Here is a 21,941-nt window from a genome sequence, read left to right as displayed (position 1 = left end):
TTCTTGAAACATATATATATATATATATATATATATATATATATATATATATATATATATATATATATATATTGTACCTAATTTCTACAATTCCTTGTAGATTTTTAATAAATTTCCTCAACAATGTATATTTAAGAACACCCATTAGCATCCTTTCTTGTGACAATGGGTGTTATCTTAGTAATATTAACATTGCAAATTATGAATAAAAAACTCTTCTTGGTTAGTGGTAGAAAGATGTGATACAACAAAGTTTGACAAGTAGGAACTACTTATAATCTCCATTCCCTATATCATATCTCTTGGTTTGTAGAGAAGATGTTGGCTGATAAACAAAACATACTAGTAATAGAGGACTTAAGTGAAATGTGGGGAAAAGTTCAGCTACTGCATTAATTTGTATTTTGGCTGATGAAGTGATTATTATGTAGTCAATAATACACTTTTCTACTGTCTCACACCGAGCTCTATTAGGATTTTCTGGAATGATAAAGTATAGGCTTGTTGCTTAACTATGTCATCCATATCTAAACCGAAGAAACCGACCGAATAAACTGAACCGTAATTTCAAAAACCGAATTGAACCGAAGTTATTTCAGTTCGGTTTCGATTCCAATTTTTTACAAACCGAAAATCGAATAACCGAACCGAATTTATGAAACCGAACCGAACCGAATCGACCGAACGCCCAGCCCTAACAACAACGACTATATTATTGATTGCCCTTTTTGGCCTCGGTTGCCCCAATACAAATTCATCAGAATATCAACACGTGACCCACCTGACAGTTGGCATGGATAAGGGTGTGTACCACGGGGAAAGATTTATGTATTTTACTATTATTAGGATCAATTACTACGCTCTGCTTGCTTGGTTGTTTCCTGTGGTTCATTAATGTACATTATGGTACTGTATTAATAAACACAATATTTGAATAGAGTGTATTGTGGTTAATAACATTTTTATTGTTTGTTTTGACTTTATGATACTGTATAATAACTTGTAAATTTACTAAATATCCTAAATTGTTAATTAGAAATTTGTTTATATATATTAATAAAACTCAGGTAAAGAATAAAATAGAAACTTTAAAAAGGAGGTGGTGGAGTGCATGGTGTGAGATGGGTGGTTGTGGGTAGTGGGTGGTACGGTGGGGGTGAGTGGTGGTGGAGTGGGGTTGGGTGCAGAGGCGAATCCAGGATTTCATGAGGATGGATTCACCATTGCTTTAGAAAATAATGGCAAAAATTAAAAAAGCGATTGAAGTGGGGATTGACTTGTGACCTTTAGAATACAAAGATAACCTTTGACCGGTCTGCTCCACTCAGCCTATTATGTGTGTGTGTGTGTGTGTGTTAATATTAAATATATTTTTAATTATACACATAATATATCGAGATTAGTCAAGTAACCATGTGTTCACGTGACCCAAAATTTACACACAAATTTGCCCTTGGTTGGGAGGTGGTAAGGGGTAGTGGGTGAGAGTGGTGGAAGGGGGTGGGTGGTGTGAGGTGCGTGGTTGTGGAATGAGGGTGAGTTAGTGGGTGATGGGGTAAGGGTGAGTGGTTGCGGGGTCGTGGAGGTGAAGGGTGGGGTGGGGATGAGTGGTAGGGTGGGAGTGGGGGGTGGGGATATAATAGAGAAATGAAATACATAACCACGCAAAAACCACCAATTCGTGGTTACAAAAATTGAACTTTTTCATGGTATATAAAATTAAATTATTTTCTGGTTATATACCACATAATTTTAAAAACAATAAATACAAACGTGATTTTATAGAAAAATCATACATTAATGAACCACGAGAAACAACCATCCAAACAGGGGGTAAGGGAAATCTACATGGTATTATAGAAATTCTAGTTAACACATTTTAACATTTAATTTTTAAAGTTTTCACCCAATACCCACAATTGTTTTTTCTATATCCATTTTTAAGTTTTTAAATAACATAGTAGTATGGCAACTTAGAAATGAACGAGTTTACTGATTTCTTGCCCCTGTCGTCTTTGCTTTGTCAGTATTTGTTTCTTGTCAAGCCTTGTTACGTCTCAAGCCTGAAAAGTTTTCATGACAACTCATCTGGTACACACAGATATAAATCTTACGGAAAAGGGCCAGATATGTCCATCAACTATGCGAAATTATACGGATATATCTGTCGTTAAAAGGGGGGTGCACACATGCCCTTAACGTTACGTTTTGGGTCACTCATGTCCTTGAGTTAACGGAAACCTGACAAAAATATTGGAGGGCAAATTTGTGCAGTTCCGCATAGTATAGAGGCATGTTTGATTCACTGAAATTCCTAAACAAAAAGAATAATATGACACAAAATATCACTGCATTCCAAAACATAAAAAACATTTGCAATTACAATTCATGCATCCACCATTACTTTACATCTAAATTATACAACTAAAAAATCAAATGCAATTACAACCATCTTTTAAAGATTATTTTCACAAACAAGAGTACCATTTTTACTTTTCAAAAGATTTGTTTTACTAATGATAATATCTTTCTTTTTTCAATTTGTTGATCACTTGAATAGTTCTTTCTAGATATTTCTTCCCAGTCCCAATATCTATATGATAATGCATGCAACAACTGCTGCACAAAACATAAACACAAACATAAAAAAAATTCATTACAGATCTGCCACAAAAAAATCACAAGCAAAAAGAGATAACTTACATTAGACTTATGACACCTGAAAAAACGCTTCCCGTAGTGCTTAAATTTTGATAGCAATAATAGAGAGAATATTACATTTTAGGAATTTATATGGTTTTACATAAAATTTAATGTGATCTAGCCCTTTCGTGAATTCCACGCATAACATAGATTAGTAGAATTATTTGGAGTCCATGATGTGAGATGGAATGACGAACCCTTCCACAACTATTTGAAGAACTCGAAGCTTCCGACATTTCATAAACAAGTGAAAGAATAAGAGAGCAAAGTGTGGGTTGCACGATAAGTGTGGAGTTTCAAAATACAGTACCAAAAAATCATTGGCTAGCATAAGTGCACTACAAAAAAAAATCTAAGAACTATTGGTACAATATGCAGTTGTTGCATGCATTATTGTGTAGATATTGGGACTGGAAAGACGAAAAGTATCTAGAAAGAATTATTCAGGTCATCAACAAATTGAAAAAAGAAGAAGATATTATGATTAGTAAAACAAATCTTTTGAAAAGGTAAAATGATGCTCTTGTTTGTGAAAATAATCTTTAAAAGATGGTTGTAATTGCATTTGATCTTCTAGTTGTATAATTTAGATGTAAAGTAATGGTGGATGCATGGATTGTAATTGCAGATGTTTTTTATGTTTTGGAATGCAGTGATATTTTGTGCCATATTGTTATTTTTGTGCCATAGTATTTAGGAATTTCAGTGGATCAAATATGCCCCTATACTATGCGGAACTGCACAAATTTGCCCTCCAATATTTTTGTCAGGTTTCTATTAACTCAAGGGCATGGGTGACCCAAAACATAACGTTAAGGGCATGTGTGCACCCACCTTTTAACGACGGGCATATCCGTATAATTTCGTATAGTTGAGGGGCATATCTGGCCCTTTTTCGTAAATCTTATAGAACTTTATAGTGATAGCAAAATGATAGAACTGCTCATGAAACTATGGAGCCGTTTGGACATGATTTTAGGTCATGAGATAAAATCCTAATGATTTGAAGTTGAATTTTTTATTTGCACATATAATTTGAATTTCTTAAATTGTATTTTTCTTATAGACATAAAAACCCACAAGTTGCGAAAACCATTAAAACTTTCCCAATTCTTATATAATCTTACCAAATGAGCAAGTCATAATTCATAACAAAATTAATAAGCTACTAGAAGGTCTTTATAGAAAATACAACATCAATTGATCAAACTTTAGTTCAATAAAATGGAAAATTGAATATGAATTCTTTAATATAATCCTTCCACATGGTTGGTAAGAGTAAATTTGTTATAAATATACTACCAACTTGTAGATCTTTTAATATTTGATATAAATGGTTGGTAAACATGATTAATAATTATATCTACCAACTTATGAATCTATTTTTACAAAATATAAACTTATGGGTCAACTTTTACATTTTAAAAAATTTAAAATCATGATTTGAAATCTCAAATCATGCCTTTTTAAATGATTTGAAATTGAAATGAAATCAATGTCCTGCCCTTACATCATGCAGAAACACAGCTCTATTTTTAAATTCAAGTACTCAGTTAGAACATTGGAAACATGTTCTTCATGGGTGTTACCGTGTTAGTTATTGTATAAAGGAACTTGATTTCAAACATGTTATCAGAATGATCATTTTATGACAGGTTGTTTCCGCTTCTTTTTAAGACTAGTTTTCGTCAATTTTTCCATGATCTTTTAAATTTAACTCATTTCCTTAACTCTTACGCTTGTGAATTTGAAAAAAACTAGTTGCTTAGGAGAAAAGCGAACTATAATCAGTAAAGGGAATGAATAACAGTAAATGTAACAGCAACTCTTGCTTAGCTCCTCATTTTGCAGAAAAGTAGCACAACTTACATATATTACTATCAGGTATTAGAAAATGTTACACTCTTTAAAGCTGAAGATTCATGAGGCAGTCTTAAGTTGTAGCAACTCCAAAGAAAACACTTCTAGGATGAACAAACAGTAAATGTATCAGCAGCTCTTGTTTAGCTCGCCGCTTTACAAAAAACTAGCACAACATCTCTTATTATTAGACAATTTTACACTGTAAAAAGCCGAAGATTGAAGCAGTACTAGTAGTAGCAACTCCACAAACTGTAACAGGTGAATAAGATGGGGTAGCTTCGAAAATGCATGCCAAGATTATGGACCATTCCTACTTAGAGAATTTCTCTCGATCATGTGGAGAGGAATAGTCGATATTTGGACCCTGAGGAATAATCCCAAAAGGATTGATGGTCGGATGGCTTCCATAGTAATGCTTTTTGATGTGTTCCATGTTGACGGTACTGCTCATGCCAGGTATTTGGAAAATGTCTTTGGTATAATTAAACAGATTTGGATACTCGCGAAGTAGCTTCTTATTGCACTTGAAGTGGACAGCATACACCTGCAATTATCAAAAACCACATGGATCAACACACCAATGTAGAAGGAAAGGGATGAAGCCATCAATTAGTAATATAAGGCCACAGTAAAGTGTTTGTCCCATACTAGTGCAATGATAAAATCTAATATTCACTAACAAACTTCTCGATGCGTATTCTGAATGTTCTTTTTTATTTTATTTTTTGGAACAGGGATCTGTTTTACTATGTTCTCTCTCCGGCAAATTCATTAATCATACATGAAGATGAGTGAGGTCCTTTTGTCCTGATTTCTCTTCCCCCTCCTCCCCCGCCGAGAAACTAAGCAGAATTGAAAGAGTTGAAAAGGCAACACAGATATCAAGGAGATCATCATAAACATGTCGAATTCTAAGACATTTCTCACATCATTTTATCCCCTGTGTGTATTATTTGCACCATCTGTCGATCTTTTCTATTCTGATCTAATATTGTACTATTACCTACATCCATTGACACTGACCTTGTGGATATGTCAGCTCTTGAAGGTCGAACACTCAGTCCAATATAACTTATCAAAAAGAAATAACAAATAACAACAAAGCTAGTCTCAGAACCATTCTATATAATTTATCTCACTTTGTTAGTTATTTTCCAATCACACAACACTCTAGTATCAAAATTCTATTTCAATCTCCCAATAGCATGCCATTCTTTTGAAAGACCAAGCCTAGATTTCTGAATTGTCAGCATACAGACGTTACATTCCGTCTATCTCACTTTCACTTTCATCATTATTGTGGGGCCTATTGCAGTGTATATGCTCTATCTTACTGCTACTTATCCTAAAACATTATTCTTGAGATTAATTCTCCTTACTCCTTGGTTCCACCTTCTAATCGACCCAATAGCTAGTATCGAAACTTTAACACTCAACAACAACAACATGCCCAGTGTGATACCACAAGTGGGGTCTGGAAGGGTGGGGTGTAAGCAGACCTTACCCCTACCTTGGGTGAGGTAGAGAGACTGTTTCAGATAGGCCCTCATCTCAAGAAAGCATTTTCCAAAACAGGGAAATTTTAACACTATCATCTCTAAATAGCATAACCATGAAACTTCAGCCTTTAAACTATTGGTTAGATCTTCCAGAATTGGATAAAACAAGTACGGGCTCCACACATATACCTGGTGTAAACTAAGAGCTAAGAGAAACCCATGGTTATCTCCATATGAATGATGAAATAACCCGTCCGAACCTAATCTAAGTGTCTAAATGTTTTAGCTAAAGACTAAGCCTTTAGTTGAAGCTCTCAATTTTTTTCTTAGTTTACGAGTCAGAGTCACCCTCTGACCTAGCCAGATCACTTAAAGTAGTAACGGAGTCATGTTTGGGAATCTTGGATCCACTTTTAATAGGCGTTTGACCATAGGAGTTGGGAGCCTGATTTCATATTTTGATTTCTAATCAGCGTTTGTTTATCAAATCTGCACAAAATTTCAACTTCAATTTTAAATCATGATTTCAAATCCCAAATTCTCCATGAATGATTTCAATTTTTTTTTTAAATGTAAAACTTGACCCATAAGTTTATATTTTGTAAAAAAAGACTCATCATTATATATTTTTGTAAAAAAAAAAAAAAGACTCATGCTCGACGCCGTGAAGAGATTGTCCGTACATGTCAAAGGATTATATTAAAGAATAGCTAGTTACTACTATTGTTGATTTTTTGAAAGTGGATCTTCGTAAAATTACGTGTATTTGAAAGTTTGTAATAGCATGTAATCGCGAGAATTTATTTCTAAAGGAATATGGAGATATGTAATTTATTAATGTAGCACCTTAGGATATTCCGATACCTTGTTTATGAACTATGATTTGCTCATTTGGTAAGATTGTATAAGAGTTGGGGAAGTTTTGATAGTTTTCACAAATTGTGGGGTTTTCATATTTATGAGAAAAAATACAACTTAAGATATCCAACTTGCATGTCCAAACAAAAATTTCAACTTCAAATCAACCTGATTCCAAATCACTGATTTCAAATCATGTCCAAACGGGCCCTTAGTGAATGCTAAACGCAATTCCTAAGAAATGGGAGGTCCATTTTCAGACCAAAGCAAAAGCCTAATTTTGAATCACCCTCCACCACTTTACCACATGACTATTTGACGAATACATGCCTAGTCTTCTTAGTAGGGTTGCAGTGTGAGGAAATCAACTGGTTTTGATCATATGAATGGACTTCTGAGTGGGTTAGCCTTTTGGGATGGTAAGTAATGATGTGATCTTCTCACCATGAAGGGACAATCACCACACTAATAAATCTAGAAGTTGCAGTAAGAAGGAGGAATCCGAAGCTTTAGCATTCAAAATAATTCAAGCTTAACTTTGGAATGAATTAAACAAGTCTTTCAACTGTGTCGTGAGCTTCAATTCTGAGGAATAATTCCTAATCCCCAAGTGTTTAAATCTTTTATTCTATGTTTTCTTTTTGTGGAAAGAAATGTTCTATTCGAAGATTAATACTTTAATTGCGGTACTAATTTTTTCTTAGTTTCCGAGTCTCCCTCCTACTTGCTAGGTAATTTAAGGTAGTAACGGAGTCATGTTTGTAGATCTTGGATACTCTCTCACTGAATAAAAGACACAATTCTTAGGAAATGGTAGGTTCATTATCAGAATGCAAGGGCAATGCTATTTGAAGGCCTGTTATTCAAACACCTTTCAAGAGCTTAGCAAACATCAACTGGTTTTAGCAATATTGATGGATTTTAGGGAGGGAAGTACTGATGTGGCACACTATAAGGGGAAGAGTATGTTGCTCGGACTCTTCAAAAATGTCAACGGGTGCGTGTCAGATTCTCCAAAAGTAGTGTATTTTGGAGAATCCGACACGGGTGCGGCATCGAAAGTGAAGAGTCCGCGCAACTTAGGAAAACTGCCACATTAATAAATTTTGAAGTTGCAGGAAAAGCAGCATCTGAAGCTTTAGCATTTCAAACAACTCAAGGTTAAATTTGGAATGGACTATTTATTGGCTTTCTGGAGTGTTTCTGACTTCTAACATCTCGAATTAAACTACGTAGCTCAACCCAATTGAACCATTGACACTCCAGTGATAAGACAAGACAAAAAAGCAATATGCATAAAAGCAATCTCCTTCCTAAATATTCCCTTTGAATTTTCCCTTTTGGTATAAGATCAATAATTTACTTTTGGCAGGTATACCGTATAGGGTCCATAAAAACATTCACTTACCTCGTCAAACCTAATCAGGGTGACAAACAAGCGAATATCTGCTTCAGTCACTTGATCTCCACATAAGTATCTCTGCTTGCTCAGTATCTCTTCACATTTGTCCAAAGCATCGTATAGTTTTTGCACTGCCTGCAAGGACACAAAGGTACCAACTTTTTATCAGATAGAACTGAATGAAGACCTAAAAGTTTGAGTGTTCAGAAAATGGCTGCTTTGTGTCTTGCAGTCTACTTCTAAAGGTGGTAAAAATTACCTCATCATAAGGCTCTTGCTTCTTTGCAAAACCACATCGATATACTCCGTTGTTTATGCCATCATATATCCACTCATTTACTTCATTGATTTGGGATTGCAAATGAGGAGGATAAAGGTCCAAAGCTGCATTCCCAGCTATGTCATTGAATTCACTATTAAACATTCGTATTATTTCTGAACTCTCGTTGTTCACAACTGTCTTCAGTTTCTTATCCCAAAGAACCTTTAAGAGAAAACCAGACCATCAATCAACAAAAATATGAACAGACTAAGCAAATAAATGTTAACAAAGATTCTATTTATTGATAAGCAATACCGGAACTGTGTATTTTCCAGAATAGTTTGTACTTGCAAGCTCATATAGCTCCCTTATGTTTTTGGTTCCATTAACAGAATCAGGCTCGGCTCCTGGTTCCTCGGTGCTTGACGAAGCAAATACCCATCCCATGTGCTCGTCACTGTCCTTCGTCCTCTCCCATATAGGTTTAACAGACTGCAAGTGAAACACAAAAGAGTGAGATTGTTAGGAGTCCAAACGTGAGTCCAGGATACAAGTTAATTCATTTAACTGCTTACTGTGAAACTAATGGCTTGGTCAAGGCCTTTAATCTTCAAGTAAGCAAGGCACCTTGATGCCCATGGGCAAGCATATGATATGTAGAGGTGGTACCTCCCAGATTCTACTGGAAAAACGGAACCGGGGTCCCTTGAGATTATATTACGGAAGGTTGAAGCAGTTCTTTCGAAAGCACCAGTTGCTGACATCTCATCCAGAGCAGAACGAGCCATTTGTCTACTGTGCTGGAAACGACCAATAAGTTTAGATATTAATATAACTTTTTATCCTTTTGAACCAGAAGCATAGTTGAGCGTGATACCCCATCTAAAGAAGATGCCAATTTTTAAACAAAGCACGCGACAGCTTCACTTCAAAATTTTGCAGAAAATGTAAATTATGCTGTCAATATATCCAATTGAATAACACTAACGTATGCTCCATGTTCCTGTTAGACGCCTTCACTTAAAATTTCAGAAAAAATGTAAATGACACAGTGATATATCCAATTGAATAACACTAACATGTGCTCCATCTTCCTATTTTAGTAGAGAGCAATACCAAAATTGTGCAGAAAAATACACAATACATTCACGTTTCCTTATCTTAATTACACTACTGCTTGCTGTATTTATCTTTTCTGTTTATTCTCACGACAAATCGGGTATGGTAACAAAATTTTCTATCATTCTTGCTCGGACATGATTCATAGTTCATGTCAAGAACTTAAAATCTGGGAAAACACTATAAATTCAGAATCACAATTCCTCATAAGCTAATTTGCCCTTTACCTATCCTTGTCTCTCTCTGTAGCACCCTGCTCAATTTGCTGAAAAGGGCACCAAGAAATTCAACAGACTAAACCCTTTCAAACTAGATAACAAAATAAACTAATATCAGCTAAACCCCTTAATTAGAATCCTAACTTACGTTAAACAATAAAACATAAAAATCTTCTTTTTATCATTTTTCTTGATCACAGCCAATCCATCTTAGACAACTTGTATAAACATAAAAAGTGCATATAAACATAAAAAGTATTCCTTTAAGATATAAAATGTAAACTCTAAACTCAAGAATTCCTTTAAGATCATGAATTAGCCAACTTGGATAAACATAAAAAGTGCATATAAACACATTCACCCCATGGGGTTGGATGGAAAAAAGATTAAGAACTGAAATAAGTTGATTACCTTGAAAAACAGCTGTTGGAATCCAGAAGTGTATGTCAGTGTTTGTACTTGGACTGCTCTATTTATAAAAGGAAAATTCATACTTGAGGAAAAATGATCAAATAATAAATGCAAAAGTAGTAGGTGTGTTATAGTTTAGTTTATTGCTATTATCGTTGGTACTATGAATCTTGAAAATGGTACCTATAGTCACGATTTTATATTCGAGGTGTTTGATCAATTAGTAAAATCTGTTTTTAAATGGAAGTAGAAGCAGTTTTTCAGCGGTTGGGTTGAAAATAATTAGAAGCAAAAAAATATTTTTTTAAGATAACAATATCCCTATTATAACTACATATTGCTGAGTATATCTCTCATTAATCCATTATTTTTTAATTAAATTTTTTATTTTTTATTTTATGTAGTATAATGTGAGCTTTCACGTATGTAATAGACGTTTATAATTTGTGGAATGATTTTTGAATATTATTTTGGTTGTAGATTTTTAGAACATCTAAATCATCGTGTAGATACTATATCAATAATCAATATATTTTTTTTTATTCATATATGTATTATATTAATTAAAAATTTTAATATGTACTTTTAAATTAAAATTTAAAAAAATGAAGAAACTTAATTTTCTGTTTTTTTTTTTTAATTCTTTTTCTTTTGGACTGGGGACATAATTTCCTTCTCCTTTTTGGATCAAGGATTTATACTAATCTTTTGTCAAAAGGTATAACTGCACATTATAATAATATTTTGTTTTGGATAATTTTTATTTTGTAATTGTAAAGCAATCTAATCAACTTTCGACTAATTTTGAAGTATTAGTAGACTTGACTTGAAAATTTTAGGAAGTTTAAAATTCGTATTTTCAAAAAAGAATTACTCCCTTCGTTTCAAATTATTTGCCGTTTTTCTGCTTTACACGTTCTTTAAGAAATATTAATAAGAAGGGATATTTTACTAATTTTATCTTTATTTATGTCTAAATTATATTCTCTCCGTTAAATGTTTATTTTATTAATGTGTTATCTCTATTAATGATAAAATTCTACTAAGATAAAATGAAGAAAAATAATTAATTATGCCTTAAATTTCTAAAGTGATAAACAATTTAAGAAAATTATTTTTAATAATCACAATAAATAATTTGAGACGGAAGGAAGGAGTAATTTCTCAGCAAACTCGAAGTCATAAATAAATTTTCTTTCTTTATTGACTTTGGTCAGACTCGATGGCTTGGCAAATGTATGATGATTGCTGTTATTTAAAAGGAAATAAAAACGGAGTACGTTTTAAGTTAGACCCAAGTTCTCTTTTGCCACATGACGCTTACATCATTAGTGACCACATGCTTTTGTTTGATACCATTATAATCATTAAGAGAAGAGAGAGAGTCAGAAATTTTCGAAATTTATTAAATCAAATTAATCATGTAGTCCCCGTTTCAATTTATGTGATTCACTTTTTTTTTTAGTTTATCTAAAAAAAATAATATATTTTTATATTTAAAAATAACTAAACTTAAAACACCATATTTTACTCTTAATGAAATGATTTACCACACAAATATCTATAGATTATTTTAGATCACAACTTTTAAAAGTCTTTATTTCTTTCTTAAATTTCGTGCCTAGTTAGACTATATCACATAAATTGTGACAGAGAAAAAAACAAATTTTTAATGAATAAATACAAAAAAGGCAGTATTAAATTGTGTAGAGAGTAGTTTCTTCTTAGGGAATGTTGATACAGTTTTGAGAAGAGAACAAAGAAAAGAAATTATTAATCAAGGAAAGTTTAAGTTTTGCTCATCTACTTGTCACTTAATCAATTTTGCGTCAATTCCTATTCCATTTAGTTGGTAACGCTAATGTTGATCAATTTCTACCAGCAAGAACAATAACATACCCGTGTAATTCCGTCTACGTTATACCTTGTTCTTAGATATACTGGTTCTTAAAGGTTACATATCTTTTATGATAACTTCTCTTCATGAAATTTTAGATTCATTACGTCCTCTCTTAGAACATCTAATTACAATATTGTTGCTGCTATGGAATCGTGCATTTTACTTTTAGAGGACCTCCTTTATTTCTAAGATCAAGTTTCTTGATCAGCATGCAAACTATCACCATATTGCACGATTGCACCATTTGGAAGCTGCGATTATTTCTAAAAGAAATTCAATTTTATATTTTAATACATTCGTCTTAAATATGTACATTTTTCTAACATACATCATGTGTGTATATGTTGGATCTTAGAGGTAAAAGACTCAACTCTTACATATGATTGCTCGTCTCACGATTATTATGTGCAACTCGTTTTTACTGACTTTGTTATGTATTTGCTATCACATAAAACTTCATTACCACTCCACTTCAACTATCCAATATTAATTTGACGTTCAATATTTCTTATATCATATCATTCTCATAGAAGATTTTGTGCATAGATACTGAATATTTTGCACTCATATACAACTCCGTTTGATTTCAAGTTCTCAGCCAGCTGAATTAGCCTTCTCTACTGGTATAATTTATAAAAAGCTATAAAAACGAGGTGTATGCCAAAAAGTAATACATGATGTTCGTAAAATGCCAAAAAGTAATACATGATGTTCGTAAAATACCAAAAAGAAATTAAGGATATTGAGAAGAATATAAAGCTATAGCCACTTCACATTTCGGAGCGAGCTCAAAATGGGCATTTCCGGCCAGGTTTGAGTTTAAGACTCACCAAAGGCATCAGCCTAGCTAACAGTAGCATGTCAACAACAGCAACATTCATAAAGCAATGCCACCTTTATATATAGTGCCTTTGTGCTAGCATTTTCCCCATACCATGATTGAGAGGCTCGGCAAGTCTAGAATTGTTTATGACATACAATTGATAGTCACCGCTCTTGGTAAAATGCTTCATTGTTCACAAACTCGGTAAGAGACAGATAGAGAACTTAAGATTGGATTGTCAGTCTGGAAATGGAGGCAAGGTTTGAGATCCTGATGCCTAAATAGCTTGAATATGTTAAGGATTTCTGGACTGGAGACGTTTCATTTGACATATATGTGATGTCAGTTTGATGTAGCCTGCAATGCATCCCACCTCTGTAAAACAAAATGCGCAAATCCTCTGTAATGTCCAATCTCAAGAATCTGCAATGATGACAGTAGAGGACTTTCTCTAACCGTGATCTTGCTGAAAAGGTTTATACATCAAAATCTAAACGAAGAGAAACCAAAATACCTTCTGGACAAGCATCTATTTAGCGATGACTTGTGCTATATTCCTGGATCTCCTTCCATTACATATGACTTGACAGCAGCATAATGAGCTAGCCAACAAACTGCTGACATTAAAAAAGAAGAGTGATAATAAGGTGATTGGTATTTGCTGTCAAATAACTATCCCCCATAATTCTCTCCCGATGCATTATAGTTTCTGACAAATTTTGCCCTCATTTCCCAAACTTGTCTGAACAATGATTATGTGAATATCAAAGGAAAAGAAAGACACCTGATTTTCCTACTACGAACATTTCTGTAATTGTCAACTTCCTTACAATATCAAGGGAGGTTTATTTGGAGCTTCTCTTTTGAGCACGTCACAGTGAATTCATTGAAAGAGTTCCATTCAACAACTTTCCCCGGAAAAGAATCTTCCTCAGCTTTGCCATCTGCTTAAACACAAGATCTACAAGATCACAAATAAATAGACACTATTAGTGTATAACAGTTGGAGCTAGGTTTCATTTCTTTAAGAACAATCCAGTTGGACCAAAATTGCAGCAGCTTGATATGTACAGCTTTTCTACATTTTATTGTTTACTATACAAGTTGGAGTATTCAGTATTAAGACTAACTTATTTTTTATCAACTGATTTTCCATCTCCAGCTCCGTTCACATTGACCTAAAAACTTAGCACACACCACATCAAGCCATTTCAATTTATGTCTGTCAAGTTCAAACTAGGCGAAGGTGCAACAGAGAGGTACACATTATCCTGGCACCAACACTCTAGGTAAAAATTGAGTGTAAGCTTGGTGAAGATAGTTCTGTATATTGCTTTCAGATCGGATCCGGTGTTTCCACATCTTGTCATACTGCTCAGATTGTCTTGAATTAAGATTGATGAAAAAAGCACCCAGCTATGTGTTCTTTGGTAATCTGCCCACCATCCGCCGGTGGAAGGAAGGTTGTCTTGTTGGAGGTTGCAAGAGCTTGCCGTTGTATCGTGAAGGTTTTAATCAAGCCCTAGCTGCAAACTACCTCCTCCCTTCCCAAAAGCATAAGTTACCCTGATGTTTGGAGTTACCATTGGGACCTAAACACTCAGAAGCAGACGGAATGCTATAGAGGAAAAATGTAAAAGAAGATCGGCAAATGGGACTAGACAGTATCTTTTCCCTGGGGCCAGATTAATTTTCATCAACAGTGCATTGGATTCTCTTATGATATATTTGATGTACCTTTTTTCCAGTGCTAGCAAAGGTGACAAAAATACTGGACAAGTTAAGAAGAGATCTCTTGTCGCAAGGCAACAAATACAAGAGGAATTTTATCATCTAGAAAGATGGAACAACATCAGGACATACAAAATGGTGTGTGGCATGGGACCTAAGAACCTGAGTGTACAGACCTGCTCATGAAATGGTTATGGATCTGCATCCTGGAAAAGGGTGCTCTATGGAGGAAAGACACTGCTATGGATCAATTGTGGCACAAAATGTGCTAACACAGAACTGACCTTTTGGGAACTAATATTGAAAACAAGAGCTCATCATAAGGTGCCCCTTTTCATAGCTAGTTAGACTTAAACATGAAGCGTGTCTATGATTTGAAGGAAAAGCAAACTCTGTACTTGGGATCGAATTCAATTGTATACTTTTCTTACCATTTGGCATAAATCAGAATATGTAAATGAGGCTGACAAGTTGTTAGATCTTATCAGTTCCTTGAAGGAGAACAAGAAACTGTTCTAGTATGTTGTTGTATATACTCAGCACCATCTTAGTGCTGCCCTCATTTTAATTAAATGCTACTACTGATAAAAGAGAAAAGCATAGTTCCAACTTATGTATGGCTTTTCTCTGGAAAAAAAAACACATTATAAAGGAATATTAAATTGACTTACGAAAGGCAACATCAAAATCAGCAGTGTATACTGCAAGAGAGGATCCTCTACATCAGACTAGCTATATTAATAACATGACAAGACATAAGGACGGTAGAGGTCACCATTCAAGTGATAGCAAAATTATAGGACTCTCGTGCAACTATATTTTGGGAATCTTACTCTCGTGCAACTATATTTTGGGAATCTTACATCATCCAGAAACACAGCTCTATTTTTAAATTCTAGTACTCAGTTAGAACATTGGAATCATGTTCTTCCTGGGCCTTAGTTATTGTATAAAGCAACTTGATTTCAAACATGCTATTAGAATGATCATTTTATAACAGGTTGTTTCCTTTAAAGACGCGCGTTTGTCAATTTTCTGATGCTTTATCTTCAAGATTGATTTCCTTAACTTTTATGCTTATGAATGTGCAGAAACCACAAGTATATTCATTGATTTGTTCGCTGTTTTACCAGTTTAGCCATTCAAATCTACTCTAAAAGTGAAGGCAGAGGACTACCCTATAAACTACAGTTAGTCCTTTTGATGCAATGAAGCCAAAACATTGCTACTCTGGAATCTGACAAATTGGCACCAGTGCATAGGCAAAAGAAAACAAATAGAAATAGAAATGCAAAAGCTCCACAGAAACACACTTCTAGGATGAACAAACAGTAAATGTAGCAGCAGCTCTTTTTTAGCTCGTCGCTTTACAAAAAAAACTAGCAAAACTACATCTCTTATTAAAAAACCCGAAGATTGAGGCAGTACCAGTAGTAGCAACTCCACATACTTCTTAACAGGGGAGCAAGATGAGTTAATTTCAAAAATGCCTGCCAAGATTATGGACCATTCCTACTTAGGGATCTTCTCTCGATCATGTGGAGAGGAATAGTCGATATTTGGACCCTGAGGAATAATCCCAGAAGGATTGACGGTCGGATGGCTTCTGTAGTAAAACTTTTTGATGTGTTCCATGTTGACAGTACTGCTCATGCCAGGTATTTGGAAAATGTCTTTGGTATAATTAAACAGACTTGGATATTCACGAAGTAACTTCTTGTTGCACTTGAAGTAGACAGCATACACCTGCAATTATGGAAAACCACTTGGATAAACACCACAATGTGGAAGGAAAAGGATGAAGCCCTAGACCAATAAAGTTGTGGCCACAGTAAAGTATTTGTCGCATGCTCGTGCAATCATAAAATTTAATATTCACAAACAAACTTCTCAACACGTATTTTGAATGTTCTTTTTTAATAAAAATTTGGAAAAGAGATCTTTTTATTATGCGCGCACACCCCCCCCCCCCCCTCTCTCTCCCTCCCTCTGTCTTTGTGGCAAAGTCATTAATCATATGTGAAGATGAGTGAGGTCCTTGTACTGTGTCAGCCGTACCAACAGACAAATGCAAAATCTTGTAAGAAATAAACTAAAGATTTATCTTCACCCACCTGCCCTGCTGAGAAATTAAGTAGAATTGAAAGAGTTAAAAGAAAACACATGATATAAAGGAGATCATCTTGAACGTGTCGATTTTCTAAGACAATTCCCTCAAATCATTTTATCCTCTGTATGTATCATTTGCACCCTCTGTTGATCATTTCTATTCTTATCCAATATTGTTTTAGCTATATCCATCTTAACATCCACATTTCTATGGCACTCATCTTGTGGATATGTTAGTTCTTGATGGTCTAATATCCCTTCCAAAATAAATTACCAACAAAAGATATAACAAATAAAAACAAAAAGAAATATATAACATGTAATATTGCTAGTCTCAGTACTATTCTATATGTAACATGTTATCTCCATAATTGAAATGTTTTAGTCCAAGACTAAGCTTTCAATTACAGCTCTCAATTTTCTTAGTTTACGAGTCAGAGTCACCCTCTGACTTAGCTAGGTCATTTGAAGTAGTAATAGGGTCATGTTTGAATATCTTGGGTCCTCTCTTAGTGAATATTAGATGCAATTCTTAAGGAATGGGAGGTCCATTTTCAGACCAAAGTGAATGTCTATTTTTGGATCACCCTCCAAGATCTTAACACATGACTACTTGGCAAATATATGCCTAGTCTTCTATAGCAGGGTTGCAGTGTGAGGAGACCAACTAGTTTTTATCATATCAATGGACTTCTGAGCGGTCCAGACTTTTGGGAGGGTAAGCACTGATGTGATCTTCTCACCATGAACGGGATGATCGTTACACCAATAAATTTTGAAATTGCAGTAGAAAGGAGGAATCCGGAGCTTTAGCATTCAAAATGTATCAAGGTTAACTCCAGGATGAACTAAACAAATCTTGAACGGTCTCATGAGCGTACTAATTCCTAATCTCCAAGTTATTAAATCTTTATTCTATTTTTTTTTTTTTTTGGTGGAAAGAAATGTTCTATTCAAAGAGTAATAATTTATGCGTGCTACTAACTTTGTCTTAGTTTACGAGTAGCCTCCTACTTGCTAGGTAATTTAAAGTAGTAACTGAGTCATGTTTGTAAATCTTGGGTACTCTCTCGCTGAATGGAAGACACAATTTTTAGGAAATGGGAGGTCCATTCGGATCAATGCAGGCAGTTGAAGGCCTGTTTTTTCAACACCTTCCAAGAGCTTGGCATGACTACTTGACAAACATATGCCTAGTCATTCATAGATAAGTTGCTGTTATTAGGAGATCAACTGGTTTTATTGATATCAATGGACTTCTAAGAACACGAGTTCAGACTTTAGGGAGGGTAAGTACTGATGTCAGCTGCACACTATAAGGGGAAGACTGCCACATTAATAATATTTGAAGTTGCAAGAAAAAGAAGCATCTGAAGCTTTAGCATTTCAAACAACTCAAGGTTAAATTTTGAATTAACTATTTATTAGCTTTCTAGAATGTTGATGTCCCTTATAACATCTCGAGTAAAGCTACATAGCTCAACCCAATTGACCATGACACTGCAGTGATAAGAGAAGACAAAAATCAACATGCATAAAAGCAATCTCCTTCCTAAATATTCCCTCTGAATTTTCCCTTTTGTTTATATTTCTAAGACCGAATAATTTACTTTTAGCAGGCATAGGTTACATAAAGAAACATTCACTTACCTCTCACAAACCTAATCAGGGTGACAAACAAGCGAATATCTGCTTCAGTCACTTGATCTCCACATAAGTATCTCTGCTTGCTCAGTATCTCCTCACATTTGTCCAAAGCTTCATACACTTTTTGCACTGCCTGCAAGGACACAAAGCTAATCACTTTTCCTCAAATAGAACTGAATGAAGACCTGTAAGTATTAAGATGTTTAGCAAACTACTCCATTGAGTTTTGCTGTCCTATTTCTACATCAGGTAAAATCACCTCATCATAAGTCTCTTGCTTCTTTGCAAAACCACATCGATATACTCCGTTGTTTATTCCATCATTAATCCACTCATTTACTTCATCGATTTGTGATTGCAAATGAGGAGGATAAAGGTCCAAATCTGCATTTCCAGCTATGTCATTGAATTCACTATTAAACATGCGTATTATTTCTGCACTCTCGTTGTTCACAACTGTCTTCAGTTTCTTATCCCAAAGAACCTATTAGAAAAAACCAGACCATCAACCAACAAAAATATGAATAGACTAAGCAAATAAATGTTAATAAATATTCTTATTTATTGATAAAACAATACCGGAACTGTGTATTTTCCAGAATAGTTTGTACTTGCAAGCTCATAAAGCTCCCTTATGCTTTTGGCTCCATTAACAGGATCAGGATCAGCTCCTAGCTCCTCAGTGCTTGATGAAGCAAAAACCCATCCCATGTGCTCGTCACTGTCCTTCGTCCTCTCCCACTTAGATTTAACAGACTGCAAGAGAAACATGAGATCGTTGAGAATCGCAAATTGATTCCAGGATACAAGTTCAGTCAACTGCTTACTGTGAAACTAATGGCTTGGTCAAGGTCTTTAATCTTCAAGTAGGCAAGGCACCTTGATGCCCATGGGCAACCATATGATATATAGAGGTGATACCTCCCAGATTCCACTGGAAAACGGGAACCGGGGCCTTTTGAGATGAAATTACGGAAGGTTGAAGCAGTTCTCTCGGAAGGACCAGTTGCTGACATCTCATCCGCAGCGGAACGAGCCAATTGTATTCAGTGCTGGAAACGGCCAGTAAGTTCAGAGAATTAGTACAATGTTCATCCTTTTGAACCAGAAGCATAATTGAACATGATACCGCATCTAAAGAAGATGTCATTTTTTCAACAAAGCACGTGATACTTTCACTAAATTTTTTAGAGAAAATGTAAATGATGCAGTCGATGTATCCAATTGAATAACACTAACATATGCTCCATGTTCCTGTTAGTACAGAGAAATATACCTACTATGCAGAAAATACACAATACAATCGCTGTTTCATTATATTAAATTACAGCACTGCTTGTTCTATTGTCTTTTCTATTTAGCAAAATTCCTTCTCATTCTTGCTCAGAAACGATTCACAGTTCATCTCAAGAACTTACAATCTGGCAAAACATTATAAATTCAGAATCCCAATTCCCTTTACCTATCGTTTTCTCTTTGTGAGCTGAATTTGCTGAAACGGGAACCAAGAAATTCCAAAAATTAAACTCTTTCAGACAACAAAATAAACCATCAGCTAAAACCCTGAATCAGAATAACAAGTTACACAAAAGACCATAAAGTCCTCTCTTTTTTTATTTTTCTTGATCACCATACAAACCTATCTGATACTATTAAACCACAAACTCAATAATTCCTTTAAGATCATGAATTAGGCAACTTGTGTAAATGGTTTTCAAAACCATAAATCACTCAAACACAGACAAGAAAAGCAGAAACATCAACTTTCCCATATCTCCAATCAACACATTAAAAGTGCATATAAACACATTAAAAAGTGCATATAAACACATTTACTCTAAGGGGTGGCTGGAAAAAAGATTAAGAACTGAAATTAGTTGATTACCTTGAAAAACAGCTGTTGGAATCCAGAAGTATATGTCAGTGTTTGTACTTGGATTGCTCTGTTTATAAAAGGAAAATTCATACTTGTATATATTGAAGAAAATGATCAAATAAAAAATGCAAAAGTAGTACCTGTGTTAGTCTATTTTATTGCTATTATTGTTGAAACTATGAATCTTGAAAATGGCACCTATAGTCACGATGTTGTCTCTGTACATAGACTAGGCGGGGAAGTTTGCTGTTTTTGTTCTTTTTCTTTTGGATAGGGACGTAATTGCTGTTTTTCCTTTTTGGACCAAGGATTGGGAATACTTATCTTTTGCCAAAACGGGTACAAATGCACATTATAGTTTGTTTCAGAGATAAATTTTAATTGAGAAGTAATTTGATCATCTTTCAACTAAGAGTTTGTTTGGATTGGCTCATTTTAGGTGTTTTTAAGTCAAAATAGCTTTTAAGCACTCTTATAGACTATATATAAAATAAAGTTAAGCATAGACAAGCTTATGTTATGTGGCAATCTTGATGACCATTTTTTCTATTTATCTCTTTTTTTCTCCTTTTTTTTTCTTTTTGTTCCAAATATGCCAAAGAAGTGAGCTGCCTTTTCCCTTCTATTGTCCGTATTTAATTGCCCATTGAATTATGGTATTAAAAACACTATATCAATACACACCAATTACGATTTAAGAATTTGGAAGAAAAAAATAAGGTGTAGTAACTTTAAAGTTAGTAACGGAAAGGATAATGCTTACACCGAGCCCTACATTTTCACAACCTTTTGTTTTACACAGAACGTTTCATTTTTTTAGAGTTCTTATATAGTTTGTTTCCTTGGTTTCGTGAACGTGGTAAATAAAACATATAGACCCAACTTTGTAACCATGCAAGAGGATGGAATAGAAGTAGATAGCTGCTAACTGGTCTTTGACAGGGGCGGAGCCAGCCCTTTGGGTGTGGGTTCGGCCGAACCGAGTAGCTTTTGTCCGAATCATATATTTGTATTAAATTTTTTGTCAAATATATACAAATAATTAATTACGAACCCAGTAACTTTAAAAAATTAGAACCCCGAACCCACAAGCGTCAAATCCTGGCTCCGCCTTTGGTCTTTGAAAATTTAATTATGTGTTTTTTATCCTTCTAGGTTCTCAATATTCGCTTGTCGCATTATTTGTCTTTTTTTCCTTATGATATTCGTAATTTGTTTTCTTCTCCAGGTATTGGATTTGGCTTCCCCTTCTAACAGTAACAGATATGCATTTATTTTGATGATTTATCTTCTCCATTTTGTTTTGTTCAACTATAATGCACATTTTAAAAAAAAATCTTTTTTCTTTATCTAACTTTCCTGAACTTCTCGAATGTGCCGAGGGATCCTTCTTAGAAGGGCAACAACCAGCAGTGGACTGGAGAGTAGAAGGAGCAGTGTTTGTTTTTTATAGCCTCTTTCTTCTGAGATAACATTGAAATTAAATAGAAGCATTATTAGTTATTATTATATCAAAAATT

At 34.5% G+C, this 21,941-nt stretch overlaps 1 protein-coding gene and 1 pseudogene across 6 annotated transcripts; both read right to left on the bottom strand.

The window, feature by feature from the left end:
* Nucleotides 1-4,546: 4,546 nt before the first annotated feature.
* On the bottom strand, nt 4,547-20,547 carry LOC132040986 (uncharacterized). 6 transcript variants are annotated; one of them, XM_059431716.1, is made up of 7 exons: nt 20,462-20,547; nt 10,336-10,353; nt 9,163-9,387; nt 8,903-9,079; nt 8,585-8,809; nt 8,332-8,460; nt 4,547-5,110 (listed from the first exon to the last, which is right to left on the bottom strand). In XM_059431716.1, the coding sequence occupies exons 3-7, from the start codon at nt 9,373-9,375 to the stop codon at nt 4,877-4,879; spliced, it is 978 nt and encodes a 325-aa protein (XP_059287699.1). In that variant the 5' UTR covers nt 9,376-9,387; nt 10,336-10,353; nt 20,462-20,547; the 3' UTR covers nt 4,547-4,876. The 6 variants fall into 6 exon arrangements, with proteins under 6 accessions (XP_059287699.1, XP_059287684.1, XP_059287692.1 ...); XM_059431701.1 differs by lacking the exon at nt 20,462-20,547 and having other exon boundaries at nt 10,336-10,460; XM_059431709.1 differs by lacking the exon at nt 20,462-20,547 and having other exon boundaries at nt 9,163-9,379; nt 10,346-10,414.
* Nucleotides 16,049-20,511, bottom strand: LOC132041013 (uncharacterized; annotated as a pseudogene).
* Nucleotides 20,548-21,941: the final 1,394 nt, after the last annotated feature.

The sequence above is a fragment of the Lycium ferocissimum genome, chromosome 2, assembly GCF_029784015.1.
Source record: "Lycium ferocissimum isolate CSIRO_LF1 chromosome 2, AGI_CSIRO_Lferr_CH_V1, whole genome shotgun sequence".
Classification (NCBI taxonomy): Eukaryota; Viridiplantae; Streptophyta; class Magnoliopsida; order Solanales; family Solanaceae; genus Lycium; species Lycium ferocissimum.
The sequence above is the reverse complement of the archived record's forward strand: the minus strand, read 5'-3'. Positions and strand labels throughout refer to the sequence as shown.

Coding starts and splice junctions, on each gene's coding strand:
- LOC132040986 (XM_059431701.1), bottom strand. CDS start 10,416: ATGAATTTTCCTTTTATAAATAGAGCAGTCCAAGTACAAACACTGACA. Junction 8,461..8,584: donor AGCAAGAGCCTTATGATGAG/GTAATTTTTACC, acceptor GTGTCCTTGCAG/GCAGTGCAAAAACTATACGA. Junction 5,111..8,331: donor CCCTGATTAGGTTTGACGAG/GTAAGTGAATGT, acceptor TGATAATTGCAG/GTGTATGCTGTCCACTTCAA.